At 38.3% G+C, this 20,500-nt stretch overlaps 3 protein-coding genes and 1 pseudogene across 3 annotated transcripts; 3 read left to right on the plus strand and 1 right to left on the minus strand.

Moving 5' to 3' along the window:
* Positions 1-379: 379 nt before the first annotated feature.
* On the plus strand, positions 380-2,781 carry LOC126409464 (photosystem II CP47 reaction center protein-like; annotated as a pseudogene).
* An 885-nt stretch (positions 2,782-3,666) lies between these two features.
* Positions 3,667-4,463, plus strand: LOC126409467 (cytochrome b6; the record flags this gene model as incomplete). The annotated part of the gene is made up of 1 exon (XM_050075452.1): positions 3,667-4,463. A coding segment is annotated over one exon (783 nt), but the record flags the coding sequence as incomplete, so codon positions are not given.
* Positions 4,464-5,229: 766 nt separating this feature from the next.
* Positions 5,230-5,992, plus strand: LOC126409466 (cytochrome b6-f complex subunit 4). The gene has a single exon (XM_050075451.1). The coding sequence runs from the start codon at positions 5,246-5,248 to the stop codon at positions 5,798-5,800; it is 555 nt and encodes a 184-aa protein (XP_049931408.1). The 5' UTR covers positions 5,230-5,245; the 3' UTR covers positions 5,801-5,992.
* Positions 5,993-6,060: 68 nt separating this feature from the next.
* On the minus strand, positions 6,061-12,706 carry LOC126409465 (DNA-directed RNA polymerase subunit alpha-like). Its single transcript, XM_050075450.1, has one exon. It carries the CDS (start codon positions 7,237-7,239, stop codon positions 6,214-6,216), a length of 1,026 nt encoding a protein of 341 aa, XP_049931407.1. The 5' UTR covers positions 7,240-12,706; the 3' UTR covers positions 6,061-6,213.
* Between the last annotated feature and the right edge of the window lie 7,794 nt (positions 12,707-20,500).

A 20,500-nucleotide genomic window follows, 5' to 3' on the forward strand; every position in this document is an offset into this window, starting at 1 on the left:
AGGGGAGAGAACGGGGAAATCCCATATGACCCAATATGTCCGACAAGTCGCACTATATGTCAACCCAAACTGCATCTTCCTCTCCAGGACTCCGAAAAGGGACTTTTGGAACACCAATGGGCATTACATTAAAGAAAACGGGGTTAAGTACTATACTTCACTTTGATGTGGAAACGTAACAATGGGTTTATTGTCCTCATAATATTTTTGTTTATCATATTTTATACATAGATTGGAAGACTCATGTAGGAAGACAGAATGAAAAAAAGAAAATTCTTAGGGACGGAGCGGATCCTTCGAATGATGAACAAGTATCTAATGGATTCACTTAAAAAAATGGGACCAATCCCCCATTGCGTATTGGTACTTATCGGGTATAAAATAAATCTGCTTCTCTTTGTTCCTGCGAACAGAACGGAATTGTTCCATTATTACTATCACCTGCGGCACGTAATAAATGTGAACCCTTGCACCGAGATAATCACTGAATGAGGTCCATAGCATAGTCTTTTCCAATGTGACAAAGTTACATAGTGTCTATTTTTCTTTGATGAAGGGGTATTTCCATGGGTTTGCCTTGGTATCGTGTTCATACTGTCGTATTGAATGATCCTGGTCGCTTGCTTTCTGTCCATATAATGCATACAGCTCTAGTTTCTGGTTGGGCCGGTTCTATGGCTCTATACGAATTAGCTGTTTTTGATCCCTCTGATCCCGTTCTTGATCCAATGTGGCGACAAGGTATGTTCGTTATACCCTTCATGACTCGTTTAGGAATAACCAATTCATGGGGCGGTTGGAGTATTACAGGAGGAACTGTAACCAATCCGGGTATTTGGAGTTACGAAGGTGTTGCCGGGGCACACATTGTGTTTTCTGGCTTGTGCTTCTTGGCAGCTATCTGGCATTGGGTGTATTGGGATCTAGAAATATTCTGTGATGAACGTACGGGAAAACCCTCTTTGGATTTGCCCAAGATCTTTGGAATTCATTTATTTTTATCTGGGGTGGCTTGCTTTGGGTTTGGTGCATTTCATGTAACAGGTTTGTATGGCCCTGGAATATGGGTGTCTGATCCTTATGGGCTAACCGGAAAAGTGCAACCTGTAAGTCCTTCATGGGGCGCGGAGGGTTTTGATCCTTTTGTTCCGGGGGGATAGCTTCTCATCATATTGCAGCGGGCACCTTGGGAATATTAGCGGGTCTATTCCATCTTAGTGTTCGCCCGCCCCAACGTCTATACAAAGCATTACGTATGGGCAATATTGAAACTGTGCTTTCCAGTAGTATCGCTGCTGTGTTTTTTGCAGCTTTCGTTGTTGCTGGAACTATGTGGTATGGTTCAGCGACTACTCCGATCGAATTATTTGGTCCTACTCGTTATCAGTGGGATCAGGGATATTTCCAGCAAGAAATATATCGAAGAGTTAACGCCGGGCTAGCTGAAAATCTGAGTTTATCGGAATCTTGGTCTAAAATTCCCGATAAACTAGCTTTTTATGATTATATCGGTAATAATCCGGCGAAAGGAGGATTGTTCAGAGCCGGCTCAATGGACAACGGGGATGGAATAGCTGTTGGGTGGTTAGGACACCCTGTCTTTAGAGATAAAGAGGGGCATGAACTTTTTGTACGTCGTATGCCTACCTTCTTTGAAACATTTCCGGTAGTTTTGGTAGATGGAGACGGAATTGTGAGAGCCGATGTTCCTTTTAGAAGGGCAGAATCCAAGTATAGTGTCGAACAAGTGGGTGTAACTGTTGAGTTCTATGGTGGTGAACTCGATGGAGTCAGTTATAATGATCCTGCTACTGTGAAAAAATATGCTAGACGTGCCCAATTGGGTGAAATTTTTGAATTGGATCGCGCTACTTTGAAATCCGATGGTGTTTTTCGTAGTAGTCCAAGGGGTTGGTTCACTTTTGGACATGCTTCGTTTGCTTTGCTTTTCTTTTTCGGCCACATTTGGCATGGTGCTAGAACCTTGTTCAGAGATGTTTTTGCTGGTATCGACCCAGATTTAGATGCTCAAGTGGAATTTGGAACCTTCCAAAAACTGGGGGATCCAACTACAAGGAGACAAGTAGTCTGATACAACATTTCTTTCATATGTCTAGCCTATGTTTCATATAGGGTACTGGAGAAATATTAATTCGAATCATCACCTATTACTCTTGACCTTTACTTGTCTGGGAAATGATCCCAAATGAACAGGTATGGAAGCTATAATTGTAAAACACGATCGAATCTATGGAAGCATTGGTTTATACATTCCTGTTGGTCTCGACTCTGGGGATAATATTTTTTGCTATCTTTTTTCGAGAACCGCCTAAGGTTCCAAATAAAAAGATGAAATGATTTTTCATTATCTCAATTGAAATGATGACCCTCCGATGAGGAGGGTCATCATTTCAACTAGTCCCCGTGTTCCTCAAATGGATCTCTTAGTTGTTGAGAGGGTTGCCCAAAGGCGGTATATAAGGCATACCCCGTAAAGCTTACAAGTAAACCAGATATGAAGATGGCGACTAGAGTTGCAGTTTCCATTATTAAGTGATTTCAAGACCACGATGGATCTACGATAAGATAGTTTATTTACAACGGAATCGTATACAAAGTCAACAGATCTCAAACAATGCACGGAATAGGATTTATGGCTACACAAACCATTGAGGGTAGTTCCAGATCTGGGCCAAGACGGACTATTGTAGGCGATTTATTAAAACCATTGAATTCGGAATATGGTAAAGTAGCCCCTGGATGGGGAACTACACCCCTTATGGGTGTCGCAATGGCTCTATTTGCAGTATTCCTATCTATTATTTTGGAGATTTATAATTCTTCCGTTTTACTGGATGGTATTTCATTAAGTTAGGTCCAGAAGAACGGATAAGTCCTAACTTTCAATAAAAAAAAGAATCACTTAGGATTCGGATTTCTAGGTCATCTCATTCTGTTTGGTAGTTCGACCGCGGAATTCTTTTGTTTCGGTATTTCCGGAATATGAGTGTGTGACTTGTTATACCTATTGATAGTACAGAGAATAAGTCTGTCATCTCATCGAGAGAGATGGTTCTAGCCCGTCAGATAGTCAGTCTAGTATCTGGAGCACGGACTATATGGAATAGATTAAGAACTATTTAAACTATGATTCATACCTACTATTCATACCTCGTGACCGGCCTCCAACTACTATTATTTTTTTCAATTAACTTTTCAATGAGGCGTTTCAGAAATCGAACCACCTTTTTCCTTCAGAATCATGCTTAGTTTGAGCTGAGCGAGGGACAGGACAAATATTTCTATGGATTCTTAGTTATTATATCTGTTCATTGAATAAGTGAAGTGATGATCAAACGAAAGGGTTCCTACTCAGAGAACTCTTTGGTTCTGTTTTGTTCTTTGTTGAATCATCGTGGTTCTAGTAGGAATCTGAGGTTTCAATTGATTCATAGGGTCTCAACAAGATAATTCCTATCAATAGTAAATTCGTATGTATTACGTATAAACAAAAATAAAATAGGGTAAGAGAACATTCAAAAGGCCTGTAACAATCAACATAGGATGAGCCAACTTGATATTTTGGCGCTATCATCACAAAGAAGAGATTTAGAGTTTTGGTTCCCTCATTTTATCTGGAAAGATTGAATCAAGTGAAGTCTCTAAAAGGTTTCAAATCTTTCTTTTCTATTGCACGTTGCAACCAGAACCAGTATTGGGGTGTTTTCGCTTGAGCCGTACGAGACGAAATTCTCATATACGGTTCTTAGAGGGGAGTCCCTTCGCCTTCGGTTCACCTATCTCAATAAAGTATATGATTGGTTCGAGGAGCGTCTCGAGATTCAAGCGATTGCAGATGATATAACTAGTAAATATGTTCCTCCTCATGTCAATATATTTCATTGTCTAGGAGGGATCACACTTACTTGCTTTTTAGTACAAGTAGCTACGGGTTTTGCTATGACTTTTTACTATCGCCCGACCGTCACAGAAGCTTTTGCCTCTGTTCAATACATAATGACTGAAGCCAACTTCGGTTGGTTAATCCGATCAGTTCATCGATGGTCAGCAAGTATGATGGTTCTAATGATGATCCTGCACGTATTTCGTGTTTATCTCACAGGTGGTTTTAAGAAACCACGTGAATTGACTTGGGTTACGGGTGTAGTTCTGGCTGTGTTGACTGCATCCTTTGGGGTAACTGGTTATTCTTTACCTTGGGACCAAATTGGGTATTGGGCAGTCAAAATTGTAACTGGTGTACCTGAGGCTATCCCTATAGTGGGATCGCCCTTGGTAGAGTTATTACGCGGAAGTGCTAGCGTGGGTCAATCCACTTTGACCCGCTTTTATAGTTTACACACTTTTGTATTACCTCTTCTTACCGCCGTATTTATGTTAATGCACTTTTCAATGATACGTAAGCAAGGTATTTCAGGTCCTTTATAGAGAAGACAGAGCATAGGTATTTGTAATAGATCATATAATATATTGTTTGGGTAGGAACAAAAAAAATAGTATTTGTATTTCATTGCTATAAATATGGATTATTGAAAAGAATAAGACATGTTATTTGGATATTTCCCTTCAACCACGAAGTATTTTTTATTTGATACGAACAGTTGAAGTGGATTCTCGGAGGAGAGGATGGATTATGGGAGTGTGTGACTTGAACTATTGATTGGTCCATGCAGATATATTATCTGCCACATTGGAATTCATAAACAAATGTGTCTCTGTTCCAACCGCCGCCCCCCTGCGGAGCAAGAGGATAGGCTGGTTCCTTTGAGGAGAATCTTTTCTATGATCAGACCCGAATCATGTCATGCATGAATAGGCTTCGTAAGATCTAGTAGAATAAGTGATGTGGCATGATCCAGATTATGTTCTATCTATTCCACTTCCATTTATTTAACTTATAGTAGGGAATGCATTCATTTCCCCTGCATCGACCCCGATCTATGATACTATCGGAGTGAAACACGGGATCTAAGGAAGAATCGAGGCTAGACTTTATTAGTAACAAGTAAATCCTTTGTACGTAAGAAGACTCTAAAAAACAATATTGTGCATCAATTACAAGGTATGAGACAATCCAAAAAGCATTTGATCATGATCGATGTAAGCCTACTTGGGTATTGAGCATTTATTTGTACGAACATAGTTTCCTGGATGGCATATGGATTTTATATGAATCCATTTCATTCCTTTGATTATTGCTCGAGCTGGATGATGAAAAATCATCATGTCCGGTTCTTTCGGGGGATGGATCCATAAGAATTCACCTATCCCAATAACAAAGAAACCCGACTTGAATGATCCTGTATTAAGAGCAAAATTGGCTAAGGGGATGGGACATAATTATTATGGGGAACCGGCATGGCCTAATGATCTTTTATATATTTTTCCCGTAGTAATTCTAGGTACTATTGCATGTAACGTAGGTCTAGCGGTTCTAGAGCCATCAATGATTGGTGAACCGGCAGATCCATTTGCAACTCCTTTGGAAATATTACCCGAATGGTACTTCTTTCCCGTATTTCAAATACTCCGTACAGTACCCAATAAGTTATTGGGTGTTCTTTTAATGGTTTCGGTACCAGCGGGATTATTGACAGTACCCTTTTTGGAAAATGTTAATAAATTCCAAAATCCATTCCGTCGCCCAGTAGCTACAACAGTCTTTTTGATTGGTACGGCAGTAGCCCTTTGGTTAGGTATTGGAGCAACATTACCTATTGATAAGTCTCTAACTTTAGGTCTTTTTCAAATTAAAATAGATCTTGAAATACTAAGGTAAGGCGGGATATTACGTATGTATCTAGTTAGGCATACTTCAAAGTTTATCCTCCTAGATACATCTCTTTCATTTGATTATAGATCTATTCTGAAGAATCCACGAATACAGACTATGCTGAAGATTCAAAACAGACTTTGTTTTTGTTTCTTCTTTTTTCGTTAGTGTGTATATTTTAGTGTGTATATTGATTATATATTACAAATTATTATTCAATTCGAATTGAATAATAATTTGTAATATATAGGAAGAATAATTATAGTATAATTTTATAGTTAGTTTAGTTATAAAAAATAAGAAATAAGATAAAGATAAGAAAATAATAGAAATTTTATTTCATTATTTTCTAGTTAATAAATAGTCTTTCATTTATAATTTTTTCATTTCGTGCTTTCATTCGAAATGAAAAAAAAATTTCAACGGGATTCAAACTGAGTTGAATTTTTAAGCAAGTCGATTGTGAAACCCTTCTGTAGAATGTCGAATATTTGTTTTACGTCTTCTACGCGAAAATGCTCAATTCTCATAAGATCTTCTTGACTTTTACTCAAAAGGTCCAGCAATGTATGTATATTAGACCTTTTGAGACAGTTATAAGTCCTAGGAGGCAATTCTAATTGATCAATAAAAATACGTTTCAATATGATTTCTCTTTTCATATTATCCAATCCATCATCAAAGGTAAAAAAGGGCACACTAGCCCTTTTTTGATTGTCCTCCATATTTCTATTTATGTCCTGTTCCTCCGCATGTAAAAAAGGAATAAATAAATCGATCAAATTACGAGAAGCTTCATAAAGCGCTTCCTTAGGAGTTAAACTTCCATTCGTCCATATTTCAAGAAAAAGTATCTCTTGTTTCTCATTCCCATTCCCATAAGAATGAATACTATGATTCGCATTTCGAACAGGCATGGATACAGCATCTATAGGATAGCTTCCGTCTTGATAGTTATTTGGGGTTCTCGTACAATATCCACGACCCCTCTCAATTTTTAATTCAATGCACAAATCAACCGGTTCCGTTAGGACAGCTATATGCTGTGTAGTATCAACTATTTCTACAGAAGGTGGTGAGATGATATCTTGAGCAGTTACGTGTCTAGGGCCCCTGACATAGATAGATGCGTCGAGAGTTCCGTACAGATCACTTCTAAATACAATTTTTTTCAAATTCATTAAAATTTCATGGACTGATTCTTCAATACCTACTATCGTAGAATATTCATGTGGTACCTTATCAGATTTTGCGCGCGTAATACATGTTCCTTCTAGTTCTCCAAGTAAAGCCCTTCGCATCGCGATACCGATTGTATCGGCTTGACCCTTCATAAGTGGGGATAAAACGAAACGACCATAATAAAGGCGTTTGCTGTCTGCTCTTGATTCAACACACTTCCACTGTAGCGTCCGAGTGGATACTGGTACTTCCTCCCGAACCATACTAATATAATATTATTTGATGAGATCATTTAATTATTTATTTCTCTTGGATTGGAATCTTTTCCATTTTTATTTCTAAACGCGCCTTTTTTTTGGCGGTCTACATCCATTATGCGGCATAGGGGTTACGTCACGTACAAAATTTAATAGTATACCACTTCTACGAATCGCTCGTAATGCTGCATCTCTCCCGAGACCGGGACCCTTTATCATGACTTCTGCTCGTTGCATACCCTGGTCTACTACCGCACGAATAGCATTTCCTGCTGCGGTTTGAGCAGCAAATGGGGTACCCCTTCTTGTGCCCTTGAATCCACAGGTACCCGCAGAAGACCAAGAAACGACCCGACCTTGTGGGTCTGTAACAGTAACAATAGTATTGTTGAAACTCGCTTGAACATGAATAACTCCTATTGGTGTTCTACACCCACTCTTACGTGAACTAATACGGCTATTTCTACGTGAACCAATTCTTGGTATAGGTTTTGTCATATTCTATTTGCCATCTCATAAATATGAGTCAGAGATATACGGATATATCCATTTCATGTGAAAACAAATTCTTTATTTATTTGTACATTAGGTCTCTTAGAAAGTGAAGTTCTTTTTTTTTTATAAATATTATCCCTGTCTCTGTTTATGTTTCGGATTAGAACAAATTACTATAATTCGTCCTCGCCTACGGATCAGTCGACATTTTTCACAAATCTTACGAACAGAAGCTCTTATTTTCATATTTGTTGTTCCTTAATTCCGAATCTACTCTTTGAAAGAAAATAAGTCTCTTTTCTTTAATTCACCTTAAGTTAGTGTTTGAGCCTTAAAATTTATCCCCATGAAAATTTAAATACCTAATCGTTTGAATCTTTATTGCGAAGTCTATAAATTATACGTCCCCTTGTTGAATCATAACGGCTGACTTCTATTTTTACTCTATCTCCTGGTAGTATTCGTATAAAACTACGTCGTATCCGCCCTGAAACATAACCTAGAACCAGGTCTTCGTTATCTAAGCGAACCCAGAACATGCCATTGGGAAGTGATTCAGTAATTAAACCTTCATGGATCAATTTTTGTTCTTTCATTCCAGGTAACCTCCTTGAAGTATTAACTAATGTAGGAGGAGTGACATTAGACAACCCACCTCTACTCTCTTTTTCATAAATAGGAAGTTACGTATCAAATTCGTATACCAGATGGATCACCTCACCATATATAAAACAAAATTTCTCCTCCAATTCTTTCTAGTCGAGCTTCTCGATCTGTCATTATACCCCTAGAAGTAGAAAGAATTACAACCCCTATCCCGCCTGAAATCCTAGGAATTCGTTGAGAGTTGGAATAGATTCGCAGACCTGGTCTGCTGATACGCTTTAAAATATTTCTATGTGCTCTTTTCCTATTTCTTCTATGTCGTAGGGTTAAAACCAAGAAATCCTTGTTGTTTTCCCGGTGCTTCCTAACATTTTCGATAAAACCCTCTCGTAGAAGTATTTTCACAATGTTTTCGGTAATATTAGTGGATGGTATTCGAACTGTTCCTTTTTATCCATGTCAGCATTTCTTATATAAGTTATTATATCGGCAATAGTGTCTCTACCCATGACGAACTATCATTTTTTTTTTGCTTTGATATAATCAACATGTTTCTTTTTTATTTTTCATTAAAGGTATATGCCTGAGACATAATCTACTAATTTATCCATTTCAAAGACCCTACTACCCATTGTCTCGTCTACTAGCGTTCATTATTTATAATACTTCGGGAGCTAATGAGACTATCTTAGTGAAATTTAACTGTCTCAATTCACGAGCAATCGAACCAAAAACTCGGGTGCCTTTTGGATTTCCTTCTTGATCAATGACAACTGCTGCATTGTCATCATACCGGATTATCATACCGTTGTCGCGCTTGAGTTCTTTACATGTACGTACAATTACAGCTCTGATTACTTCTGATCTTTCCAGGGGCATATTTGGCACTGCTTCTTTGATTACAGCAACAATAACGTCACCGATATGAGCATATCGGTAATTACTAGCTCCTATGATTCGAATACACATCAATTTTCGAGCTCCGCTGTTGTCCGCTACATTCAAAAAGGTCTGAGGTTGAATCATCTTTCTTTTATTTGAGTTCTTTCAATGCAAGAGGCGAGGGGGAAAAGAAAATTTTCTGTCCAGAAATAAGTAAACCAGCGATTATAGATTATATTTTTCATCATTCATAAATATCCCTTTGGTCCGATATCCCTATTCCGCAATAACGAATTTTGTTCGTATAGGCATTTTGCGCGCCGCTATTTCCATAGCGGCTCTGGCTACGGTTTCTGATACTCCGCCCATTTCATAAAGTATTCGATCCGGTTTAACGACGGATACCCAATATTCAGGAGATCCCTTCCCCGAACCCATACGTGTTTCCGCGGGTCTTAGTGTAACGGGTTTGTCGGGGAATATACGTACCCATATTTTTCCGCCACGACGGGCATATCGTGTCATTGCGCGGCGCCCTGCTTCTATTTGTCTAGATGTGATCCAAGCGGGTTCAAGTGCCTGAAGCGCATATTTACCGAAACAAATACGATTGCCCCGATAAGATACTCCTTTCATTCTTCCTCTATGTTGTTTACGAAACCTGGTTCTTTTGGGGTTATAGTTGATGGTAGTGTCTCAATTCCATCTCTACTACAGAACCGGACATGAGAGTTTCTTCTCATCCAGCTCCTCGCGAATGAAACGATAAATAAACAATAAATAATATTAGGATTATTTAATGGATGAAATTTCGCGGGCGAATATTTACTCTTTTATATTTATCTGCTTTATTCGTAGGGTCGCTCCATAACCTCTTCGAAGAAATCAGTTCGTTCCCGGCGCGTTCCGCCATCCCGTCCAGTGAATCATTAGGATTCGTTTTCAATCGAATCCTCCGCAGTCACAGGTTCCGTCGTTCCCATAGCTTCTCCTCCATTAATGTCGAGGTCTGAATTCTGCAATGGAGCTTCTAATTTAATCTGTCCCTGAGTCAATCTCCTCAGTCTCTATCGACTCAATGCTCTTTTTTTTTGAAATCTATCTCAATTATAGATGAATTGAATTATATTATAGTATATGATGCCTTATCACATTGCCCTTTCTAAGATGATTCATAGACCATACATATTGGAATAATATATCATTTCTTTTCCCCTTCTCTCTTTCTCTCATCCTTCCATTCATCCGCATCCCTCTATTTTGGTTTCACAACTTACACAATCAATCAAGATTCATTTTTACTTTATTGAAAAAGGATTTCAGTTGCTACAAATATATGATTATTATCTCATATAATGACCGATTCCTTGGATCTTGAGAATACGAAGCAATGAGCTGGTTATTAATTTATATTTATATTAGGTAGGGTCCAATTCTTTCTTTTAGTCCCAACGAGTCACACACTAAGCATAGCAATTCTATCATATCAAAGTGGTAAATCGAATTGTTATTCAAACATATATAATTGATCCGTTTTGACTAAACGGAAAAAGACCTAAACTAAATTGAGTTTTTTGCCCTGTCCATGGATAAGTATCCATGAATAGAATCGCAAGAAAAGGAGCCATTACTCTTCATCCAAAAATATCCAAATTTTTATCCCTAATACTCCATAGATAGTTCGAACTGGATAGGAACAATAATCAATTTTCACTCGAATGGTCTGTAGGGGAACCCTACCTTCTCTAATCCATTCAACGCGGGCAATTTCGTTTCCATTGAGACGTCCTGCAATTTGTACCTGAATTCCCTTTGCATCCGCTTGTTCAGCTAATTCAATAGCTTTTTTCATTGCCTTTCTAAAGGAAACTCTATTCTTTAATTGCAGAGCGATATATTCTGCAAGAATATTAGGTTGCCCGTAAGGTCTTGCAACTCTTGCGATAGCAATGTTGAGTCTTCGGTTCACAGAATGAAAGCTTTTTTGTACATTAGTCTGTAATTCTTCGATTCCTCGGGCTCGACCCTCTATTAACATATTGGCGAATCCAATATGAATTATGACTTGGATCAAATCGATTCTTTTTTTAATATCTATACGTGCAATTCCTTCAAAACCTGAGGATATTCTCATATGTTTTTGTACATAATTCTTGATACAATCCCGTATTTTTTCATCTTCCTGGAGACCTTTGGAATAATTTTTTGGTTGTGCGAACCAAAAGGAACGATGACTTTGGGTTGTACCAAGTCTGAAACCAAGTGGATTTATTTTCTGTCCCATATCTACCTACCAATATTCTCTTTCTAAACTAAAAGTCATGTTTTGAAAATCAAATATTTTTTAAATTGAAGTTAGGTCTTTCGCTCAATACAATAGTTATATGACAGGTGGGTCTTTTTATTGGGTAACTACGTCCCCGAGCTCGCGGTTTTAACCTTTTGACGATAACACCTTCGTTGACTTCGGCTTTACTAATAAATAAATCAGCTTCTTTCAAACCCCTATTGTGACTAGCATTTGCTGCTGCGGAATAAACTAATTTGAAAATGGGGTAACATGCTCGATAAGGCATGAGTTCCAGTATCATAAGTGTTTGCTCATAGGAGCAACCGCGAATTTGATCAATTACCCTTCGTGCTTTTTGAGCAGACATACCTATATGTCGAGCTAAAGCTCGTATTTCTGTACCCGAGGTCTTCTTTATCATAGTCATAGGGTTTTACCTCACACACACCAATAAAAATAAGAATAAATCATGAGAGCACTTATTTAACTTTTGATTACATTAATACATTAACTATATTAATATTATCATTATCGCCGAGATCTATTATCGTTTCTCGCGTGTCCCCGGAAAGTCAGAGTAGGCGCGAATTCTCCCAATTTGTGACCCACCATACGCTCCGTTATATAAATAGGTAAATGCTCCTTTCCGTTATGAACAGCAATTGTATGACCGACCATTGCAAATATAATGGTCGATGCTCGGGACCAAGTTACTATTATACTTCTTTCCTCTGCCTTGTTGAGCTTCTCAATTTTACTTAATAAGTGATTAGCCACAAAAGGATTTTTTTTAGATGAACGGGCCACAAGTGATTACTCCCCCTTCTTTTCATTTTTTCATTTTGTGAAGACGAAAAAACCAATTTGATTTAATTTTACATCATTCATTATTTTTTCTTTCTCTTTCTATTTACGGCGACGAAGAATAAAAATATCACTATATTTATTCCTTTTCCTACTCCTTCTTCCAAGCGCGGGATAACCCCAAGGAGTTGTGGGTTTTTTTCTACCAATCGGGGCCCTCCCTTCACCACCTCCATGGGGATGGTCTACAGGGTTCATAACTACTCCTCTTACTACAGGACGCTTACCTAGCCAACATTTAGATCCGGCTCTACCCAAACTTTTCTGGTTCGCCCCGACATTACCCACTTGTCCGACTGTTGCTGAGCAGTTTTTGGATATCAAACGAACCTCTCCAGATGGTAATCTTAATGTGGCCGATTTACCCTCTTTTGCAATCAGTTTCGCTACAGCACCTGCTGCTCTAGCTAATTGTCCACCCTTTCCAAGTGTTATTTCTATGTTATGTATGGCCGTGCCTAAGGGCATATCGGTTGAAGTAGATTCTTCTTTTTGATCAATCAAAACCCCTTCCCAAACTGTACAAGCTTCTTCCAAAGCATACGGCTTTCTGGATGTAGATGATGATATCTAGACAGATGGATCTTATATGAATCGTATGATGAAGTACCACATGAGTGGATATATAGGAATCCAAATCTGCCGAATCACTCATGCTACGATCTTCTACATCCTAGGTCTCCCCATTCCGTCATCTGGCTTATGTTCTTCATGTAGCACTCAGACCGAATGACTCTATGAAATTACGTCGATACTTCCATTCCACATATTACGGGTAACGTAGGAGACATCTCTATTTTTCCCCCGGGGGATCTTTAGAATTACCACTGCTTAGCTTTCAATTCGCCTCTGACCATCAAATGAAATGTGAATAACCCATCCTCCTCTCTTTGAAACAAGGGGCGCTTCCGGTTCTATCCGTGCTTCAAACAATTTTGTCTTCTCCATATTACCATATCTCTAGAGTCAATAATTTTATATGAGGAACCACTGAACTCAATCACCTGCTGCCGTTACTCTTCAGTTTTCTGTTGAGGTCTATCCCGTAGAGGTACTCAAATTGGATCAGTGATCGATTTCTAGGTTTTGTCGTAAACCTAATTGGTTACTTCCAATTACGTAAATCAATAGTTCAAACCGCACTCAAAGGTAGGGCATTTCCCATTGATATAGGAACTTCTGTACCAGAAACAATGGTATCTCCAATTATAGCCCTCTGGGATGTAAAATATATCTCTTCTCACCATCCCATAGTGTATGAGACAAATGTATGCATTTCGATTAGGGTCGTATTCTATGGTTACGATTCTACCAGATATGTCTTTTGCATTCCGTCGAAAATCGATTTTACGGTATAGACGCTTATGACCTCCCCTCTATGCCTTGCGGTAATGATTCCTCTGGCATTACGACCTTTACCACAACGATGCTGTCCATAGATCAAATTTGTTCGTGGATTGGATTTCGCTTGACTGTCTACGGCTCCTTTGCGTGTGCTAGGGGTAGAAGTTTTGTATAAATGTATGGCCATGTTATTAAGTATTTATTTTTTTTTATTTAAGTTCTTTTCTCTATAAGAGGTGGAATAGAATAACCCGGTTGAAGCGTAATGATCATACGTCTGTAATGCATTGTATGTCGCATAATAGGTCCCATTCTTCTACCCTTTCCCGGGAGTCGATGGCTATTCATAGCTACTACCTTGACACCAAAGAAGAGTTCGATCCAATGCTTTATTTCTGTCCTAGTTGATCCTGATTCGACATTAGAAGTATATTGATTGTTCCCCAATAACCGAATACTTTTTTCTGTAAATACTGCATATTTGATTCCATCCATAAATCCATTTTCTTCCCTATGAGTTCCAGTATCTATAAGAATTAGAATTCTTACCGTTTCTACCGTTTCTATCTTATTCTTATAGTATGAATATACCAATTAGTTATCTATGGATGATGAGATTCCGTTGATACGGAGCCAATTCTATTATTGAACGTTCCAATTCGCGTGCATCCAGCAGGAATTGAACCTACGAATTTGCCAATTATGAGTTGGGCGCTTTAACCATTCAGCCATGGATGCTTCGCGGAGACTCGTCATCAACGGGGGCTGTCTTTGTGTAAGTGGATTTCAATTGAAATATAATCTTTCGTTTAGGAGAAATCAATGAAACGGCATCAATTCAAATCCTGTATTTTGGAATTGAGAGAGATATTGAGAGAGATCAAGAATTCTCGCTATTTCTTAGATTCATGGACCAAATTCGATTCAGTGGTGTCTTTCACTCACATTTTTTTCCACCAAGAACGTTTTGTGAAACTCCTTGGCCCCCAAACTTGGAGTGTCCTGCTTTCACGTGATTCACAGGGTTCAACAAGCAATCGATATTTCACTTTCACGATCAAAGGTGTAGTACTGCTTGTAGTAGCGGTCCTTATATATCGTATTAACAATCGAAATATGGTCGAAAGAAAAAATCTCTATTTGATGGGGCTTCTTCCTATACCTATGAATTCCATTGGACCCAGAAATGATACATTGGAAGAATCTTTTTGGTCTCCCAATATCAATAGGTTGATTGTTTCGCTCCTGTATCTTCCAAAAGGGAAAAAGATCTCTGAGAGTTGTTTCATGGATCCGAAAGAGAGTACTTGGGTCCTCCCAATAACTAAAAAGTGTATCATGCCTGAATCTAACTGGGGTTCGCGGTGGTGGAGGAACTGGATCGGAAAAAGAGGGATTCTAGTTGTAAGATATCTAATGAAACAGTAGCTGGAATTGAGATCTCATTCAAAGAGAAAGATATCAAATATCTGGAGTTTCTTTTTGTATCCTATATGGATGATCCGATCCGCAAGGACCATGGTTGGGAATTGTTTGATCGTGTTTCTCCGAGGAAGAAGCGAAACATAATCAATTTGAATTCGGGACAGCTATTCGAAATCTTAGCGAAACACTTGATTTGTTATCTCATGTCTGCTTTTCGTGAAAAAAGACCAATTGAAGTGGAGGGTTTCCTCAAACAACAAGGAGCTGAGGCAACTATTCCATCAAATGATATTGAGCATGTTTCCCATCTCTTCTCGAGAAACAAGTGGGATATTTCTTTGCAAAATTGTGCTCAATTTCATATGTGGCAATTCCACCAAGATCTCTTCGTTAGTTGGGGGAAGAATCAGCACGAATCGGATTTTTTGAGGAACGTATCGAGAGAGAATTTGATTTGGTTAGACAATATGTGGTTGGTAAACAAGGATCGGTTTTTTAGCAAGGTACGGAATGTATCGTCAAATATTCAATATGATTCCACAAGATCTATTTTCGTTCAAGTAACGGATTCTAGCCAATTGAAAGGATCTTCTGATCAATCCAGAGATCATTTCGATTCCATTAGGAATGAGGATTCGGAATATCACACATTGATCAATCAAACAGAGATTCAGCAACTAAAAGAAAGATTGATTCTTTGGGATCCTTCCTCTCTTCAAACGGAACGAACAGAGATAGAATCAGATCGATTCCCGAAATACCCTTCTGGATATTCCTCAATGTCCCGGCTATTCACGGAACGTGAAAAGCAGATGAATAATCATCTGTTTCCGGAAAAAATCGAAGAATTTCTTGGGAATCCTACAAGATCAATTCGTTCTTTTTTCTCCGACAGATGGTCAGAACTTCATCTGGTTTCGAATGCTACTGAGAGGTTCACTAGAGATCAGAAATTGTTGAAGAAACAACAAGATGTTTTTTCTTTTGTCCCTTCCAGGCGATCGGAAAAGAAAGAAATGGTTGATATATTCAAGATAATTACGTATTTACAAAATACCGTCTCAATTCATCCTATTTCATCAGATCGGGGATGTGATATGGTTCCGAAGGATGAACCGGATATGGACAGTTCTAATAAGATCTCATTCTTGAACAAAAACCCATTTTGTGATTTATTCCATCTATTCCATGACCGGAACAAAGGGAGATACACGTTGCACCACGATTTTGAATCAGAAGAGAGATTTCAAGAAATGGCAGATCTATTCACTCTATCAATAACCGAGCCTGATCCGGTGTATCATAAGGGATTTGCCTTTTCTATTGATTCCTACGGGTTGGATCAAAAAAAATTCTTGAATGAGGTATTCAACTCCAGGGATGAATCGAAAAAGAACTCTTTATTGGTTCTACCTCATATTTTTGATGAAGAGAATGAATCTTTTTATCGAAGGATCAGAAAAAAATGGGTCCGGATCTCCTGCAGGAATGGTTTGGAAGATCCAAAACCCAAAATAGTGGTATTTGCTAGCAACAACATAATGGAGGCAGTCAATCAATATAGATTGATCCGAAATCTGATTCAAATCCAATATAGCACCTATGGGTACATAAGAAATCTATCGAATAGATTCTTTTTAATGAATAGATCCGATCGCAACTTCGAATATGGAATTCAAAGGGATCAAATAGGAAATGATACTCTGAATCATATAACTATAATGAAATATATGATCAACCAACATTTATCGAATGTGAAAAAGAGTCAGAAGAAATGGTTCGATCCTCTTATTTCTCGAACCGAGAGATCCATGAATCGGGATCCTAATGCATATAGATACAAATGGTCCAATGGGAGCAAGAATTTCCAGGAGCATTTGGAGCATTTCGTTTCTGAACAGAAGAACCGTTTTCAAGTGGTGTTCGATCGATTACGTATTAATCAACATTCGATTGATTGGTCCAAGGTTATCGACAAACAAGATTTGTCTAAGTCACTTCATTTCTTTTTGTCCAAGTCACTTCTCTTTTTGTCTAAGTCACTTACTTTTTTCTTTGTGAGTATCGGGAATATCCCATTCATAGGTCCGAGATCCACATCTATGAATTGAAAGGTCCGAATGATCAACTCTGCAATCAGTTGTTAGAATCAATAGGTGTTCAAATCGTTCATTTGAATAAATTGAAACCCTTCTTATTGGATGATCATGATACTTCCCAAAGATCGAAATTCTTGATCAATGGGGGAACAATATCAGCATTTTTGTTCAATAAGATACCAAAGTGGATGATTGACTCACTCCATACTAGGAATAATCGCAGGAAATTCTTTGATAACACCGATTCCTATTTCTCAATGATATCCCACGATCGGGACAATTGGCTGAATCCCGTGAAACCATTTCATAGAAGTTCATTGATATCTTCTTTTTATAAAGCAAATCTACTTCGATTCTTGAATAATCCACATCACTTCTGCTTCTATTCTAACAAAAGATTCCCTTTTTATGCGGAAAAGACCCGTATCGATAATTATGATCTTACATATGGACAATTCCTCCATATCTCGTTCATCCGCAACAAGATATTTTCTTTGTGCGTCGGTAAAAAAAAACATGTTTTTTTGGAGAGAGATACTATTTCACCAATCGAGTCACAGGTATCTGACATATTCATACCTAACGATTTTCCACAAAGTGGTGACGAAACGTATAACTTGTACAAATCTCAGCCTCTTTCAACTTATTGTCAGCCTCTTTCAGATATGAATCTATCTGATTCAGAAGGGAAGAACTTGCATCAGTATCTCAGTTTCAATTCAAACATGGGTTTGATTCACACTCCATGTTCTGAGAAAGATTTACCATCCGCAAAAAACGGAATCTTTGTCTAAAGAAATGCGTTGAGAAACGGCAGATGTATAGAGCCTTTCAACGAGATAGTGCTTTTTCAAATCTCTCAAAATGGAATCTGTTCCAAACGTATATGCCATGGTTCCTTACTTCGGCAGGGTGCAAATATATAAATTTCATCCTTTTAGATACTTTTCAGACCCATTGCCGATACTAAGTAGCAGTCACAAATTTGTATCCTTTTTTTATGATATTATGCATGGATCAGATATATCATGGTCAATTCTTCAGATTCCATTGTGGGCGATTCTTCCACGATGGAATCTGATAAGTGAGATTTCGAGTAAGTGTTTACAGAATCTTCTTCTGCCCGAAGAAATGATTCATCGAAATAATGAGTCACCCGTTCCATTGAAGTGGACACATCTGAGATCACCAAATGCTCGGGAGTTCCTCTATTCAATCCTTTTCCTTCTTCTTGTTGCTGGATATCTCGTTCGTACGCATCTTCTCTTTATTTCCCGAGTCTCTAGTGAGTTACAGACAGAGTTAGAAAAGATCAAATCTTTGATGATTCCATCATACATGATTGAGTTGCGAAAACTTCTGGATAGGTATCCTCCACCTGAACTGAATTCTTTCTGGTTAAAGAATCTCTTTCTAGTTGCTCTGGAACAATTAGGAGATTCTCTGGAAGAAATACGGAGTTCTGCTTCTGGTGGCAACATGCTATTGAGTGGTGGTCCCACTTATGGGGTCAAATCAATACGTTCTAAGAAGAAAGATTTGAATATCAATCTCATCGATATCATCTATCTCATAAGTATCATACCAAATCCCATCAATTCAATCACTTTTTCGAGAAATACGAGACATCTAAGTCGTACAAGTAAAGAGATCTATTCATTGATAAGAAAAAACGTGAACAGTGATTGGATTGATGATCAAATAGAATCCTGGGTCGCGAACAGTGATTGGATTGATGATGCAGAAAGAGAATTCTTAGTTCAGTTCTCCACCTTAACGACAGAAAAAAGGATTGATCAAATTCTATTGAGTCTGACTCATAGTGATCATTTATCAAAGAATGACTCTGGTTATCAAATGATTGAACAACCGGGATCCATTTACTTACGATACTTAGTTGACATTCAAAAAAGGTATCTAATGAATTATGAGTTCAATAGATCCTGTTTAGCAGAAAGACGGATATTCCTTGCTCATTATCAGACAATTACTTATTCACAAACCCCGTGTGGGGCTAATAGTTCTCATTTCCCATCTCATGGAAAACCCTTTCGCTCCGCTTAGCCCTACCCCTTCTAGGGGTATTTTAGTGATAGGTTTTATAGGAACTGGACGATCATATTTTGTCAAATACCGAGTGACAAACTCCTATGTTCCCTTCATTACGGTATTTCCGAACAAGTTCCTGGATGACAATCAAGGTTATCTTATTGATGATATCGATATTGAGGATCGTGACGATATCGATATTGATGATCGTGACGATGATGACCTTGATACGGAGCTGCTAACTATGCCGAATGTGCTAACTATGTATATGACGCCGAAAATAGACCAATTTGAGATCACCCTTCCATTAGAATTAGCAAAAGCAATGTCTCCTTGCATAATATGGATTCCAAACATTCATGATCTTTATGTGAATGAGTCGAATTACTTATCCCTCGGTCTATTAGTGAACCATCTCCCCAGGGATTGTGAAAGATGTTCCACTAGAAATATTCTTGTTATTGCTTCGACTCATATTCCCCAAAAAGTGGATCCCGCTCTAATAGCTCCGAATAAATCAAATACATGCATTAAGATACGAAGGCTTCTTATTCCACAACAACGAAAGCACTTTTTCATTCTTTCATATACTAGGGGATTCCGCTTGGAAAAGAAAATGTCCCATACTAATGGATTCGGATCCATAACCATGGGTTCCAATGCACGAGATCTTGTAGCACTTACCAATGAGGTCCTATCAATTAGTATTACACAAAAGAAATCAATTATAGACACTAATACAATTAGATCAGCTCTTCATAGACAAACTTGGGATTTGCGATCCCAGGTAAGATCCGTTCAGTATCATGAGATCCTTTTCTATCAGATAGGAAGGGCTGTTGCACAAAATGTACTTCTAAGTAATTGCTCCATAGATCCTATATCTATCTATATGAAGAAGAAATCATGTAAGGAAGGGGATTCTTATTTGTCCAAATGGTACTTCGAACTTGGAACGAGCATGAAGAAATTAACGATACTTCTTTATCTTTTGAGTTGTTCTGCCGGATCGGTCGCTCAAGATCTTTGGGGACCCGATGAACAAAATTGGATCACTTCTTATGGATTCGTTGAGAATGATTCTGATCTAGTTCATGGCCTATTAGAAAGCGCTCTGGTGGGATACTCACGGACAGAATGCAGTCAGTTTGATAATGATCGAGTGACATTGCTTCTTCGGTCCGAACCAAGGAATCAGTTAGATATGATGCAA

This window comes from Nymphaea colorata, unplaced genomic scaffold (genome assembly GCF_008831285.2).
Source record: "Nymphaea colorata isolate Beijing-Zhang1983 unplaced genomic scaffold, ASM883128v2 scaffold0350, whole genome shotgun sequence".
NCBI lineage: Eukaryota > Viridiplantae > Streptophyta > Magnoliopsida > Nymphaeales > Nymphaeaceae > Nymphaea > Nymphaea colorata.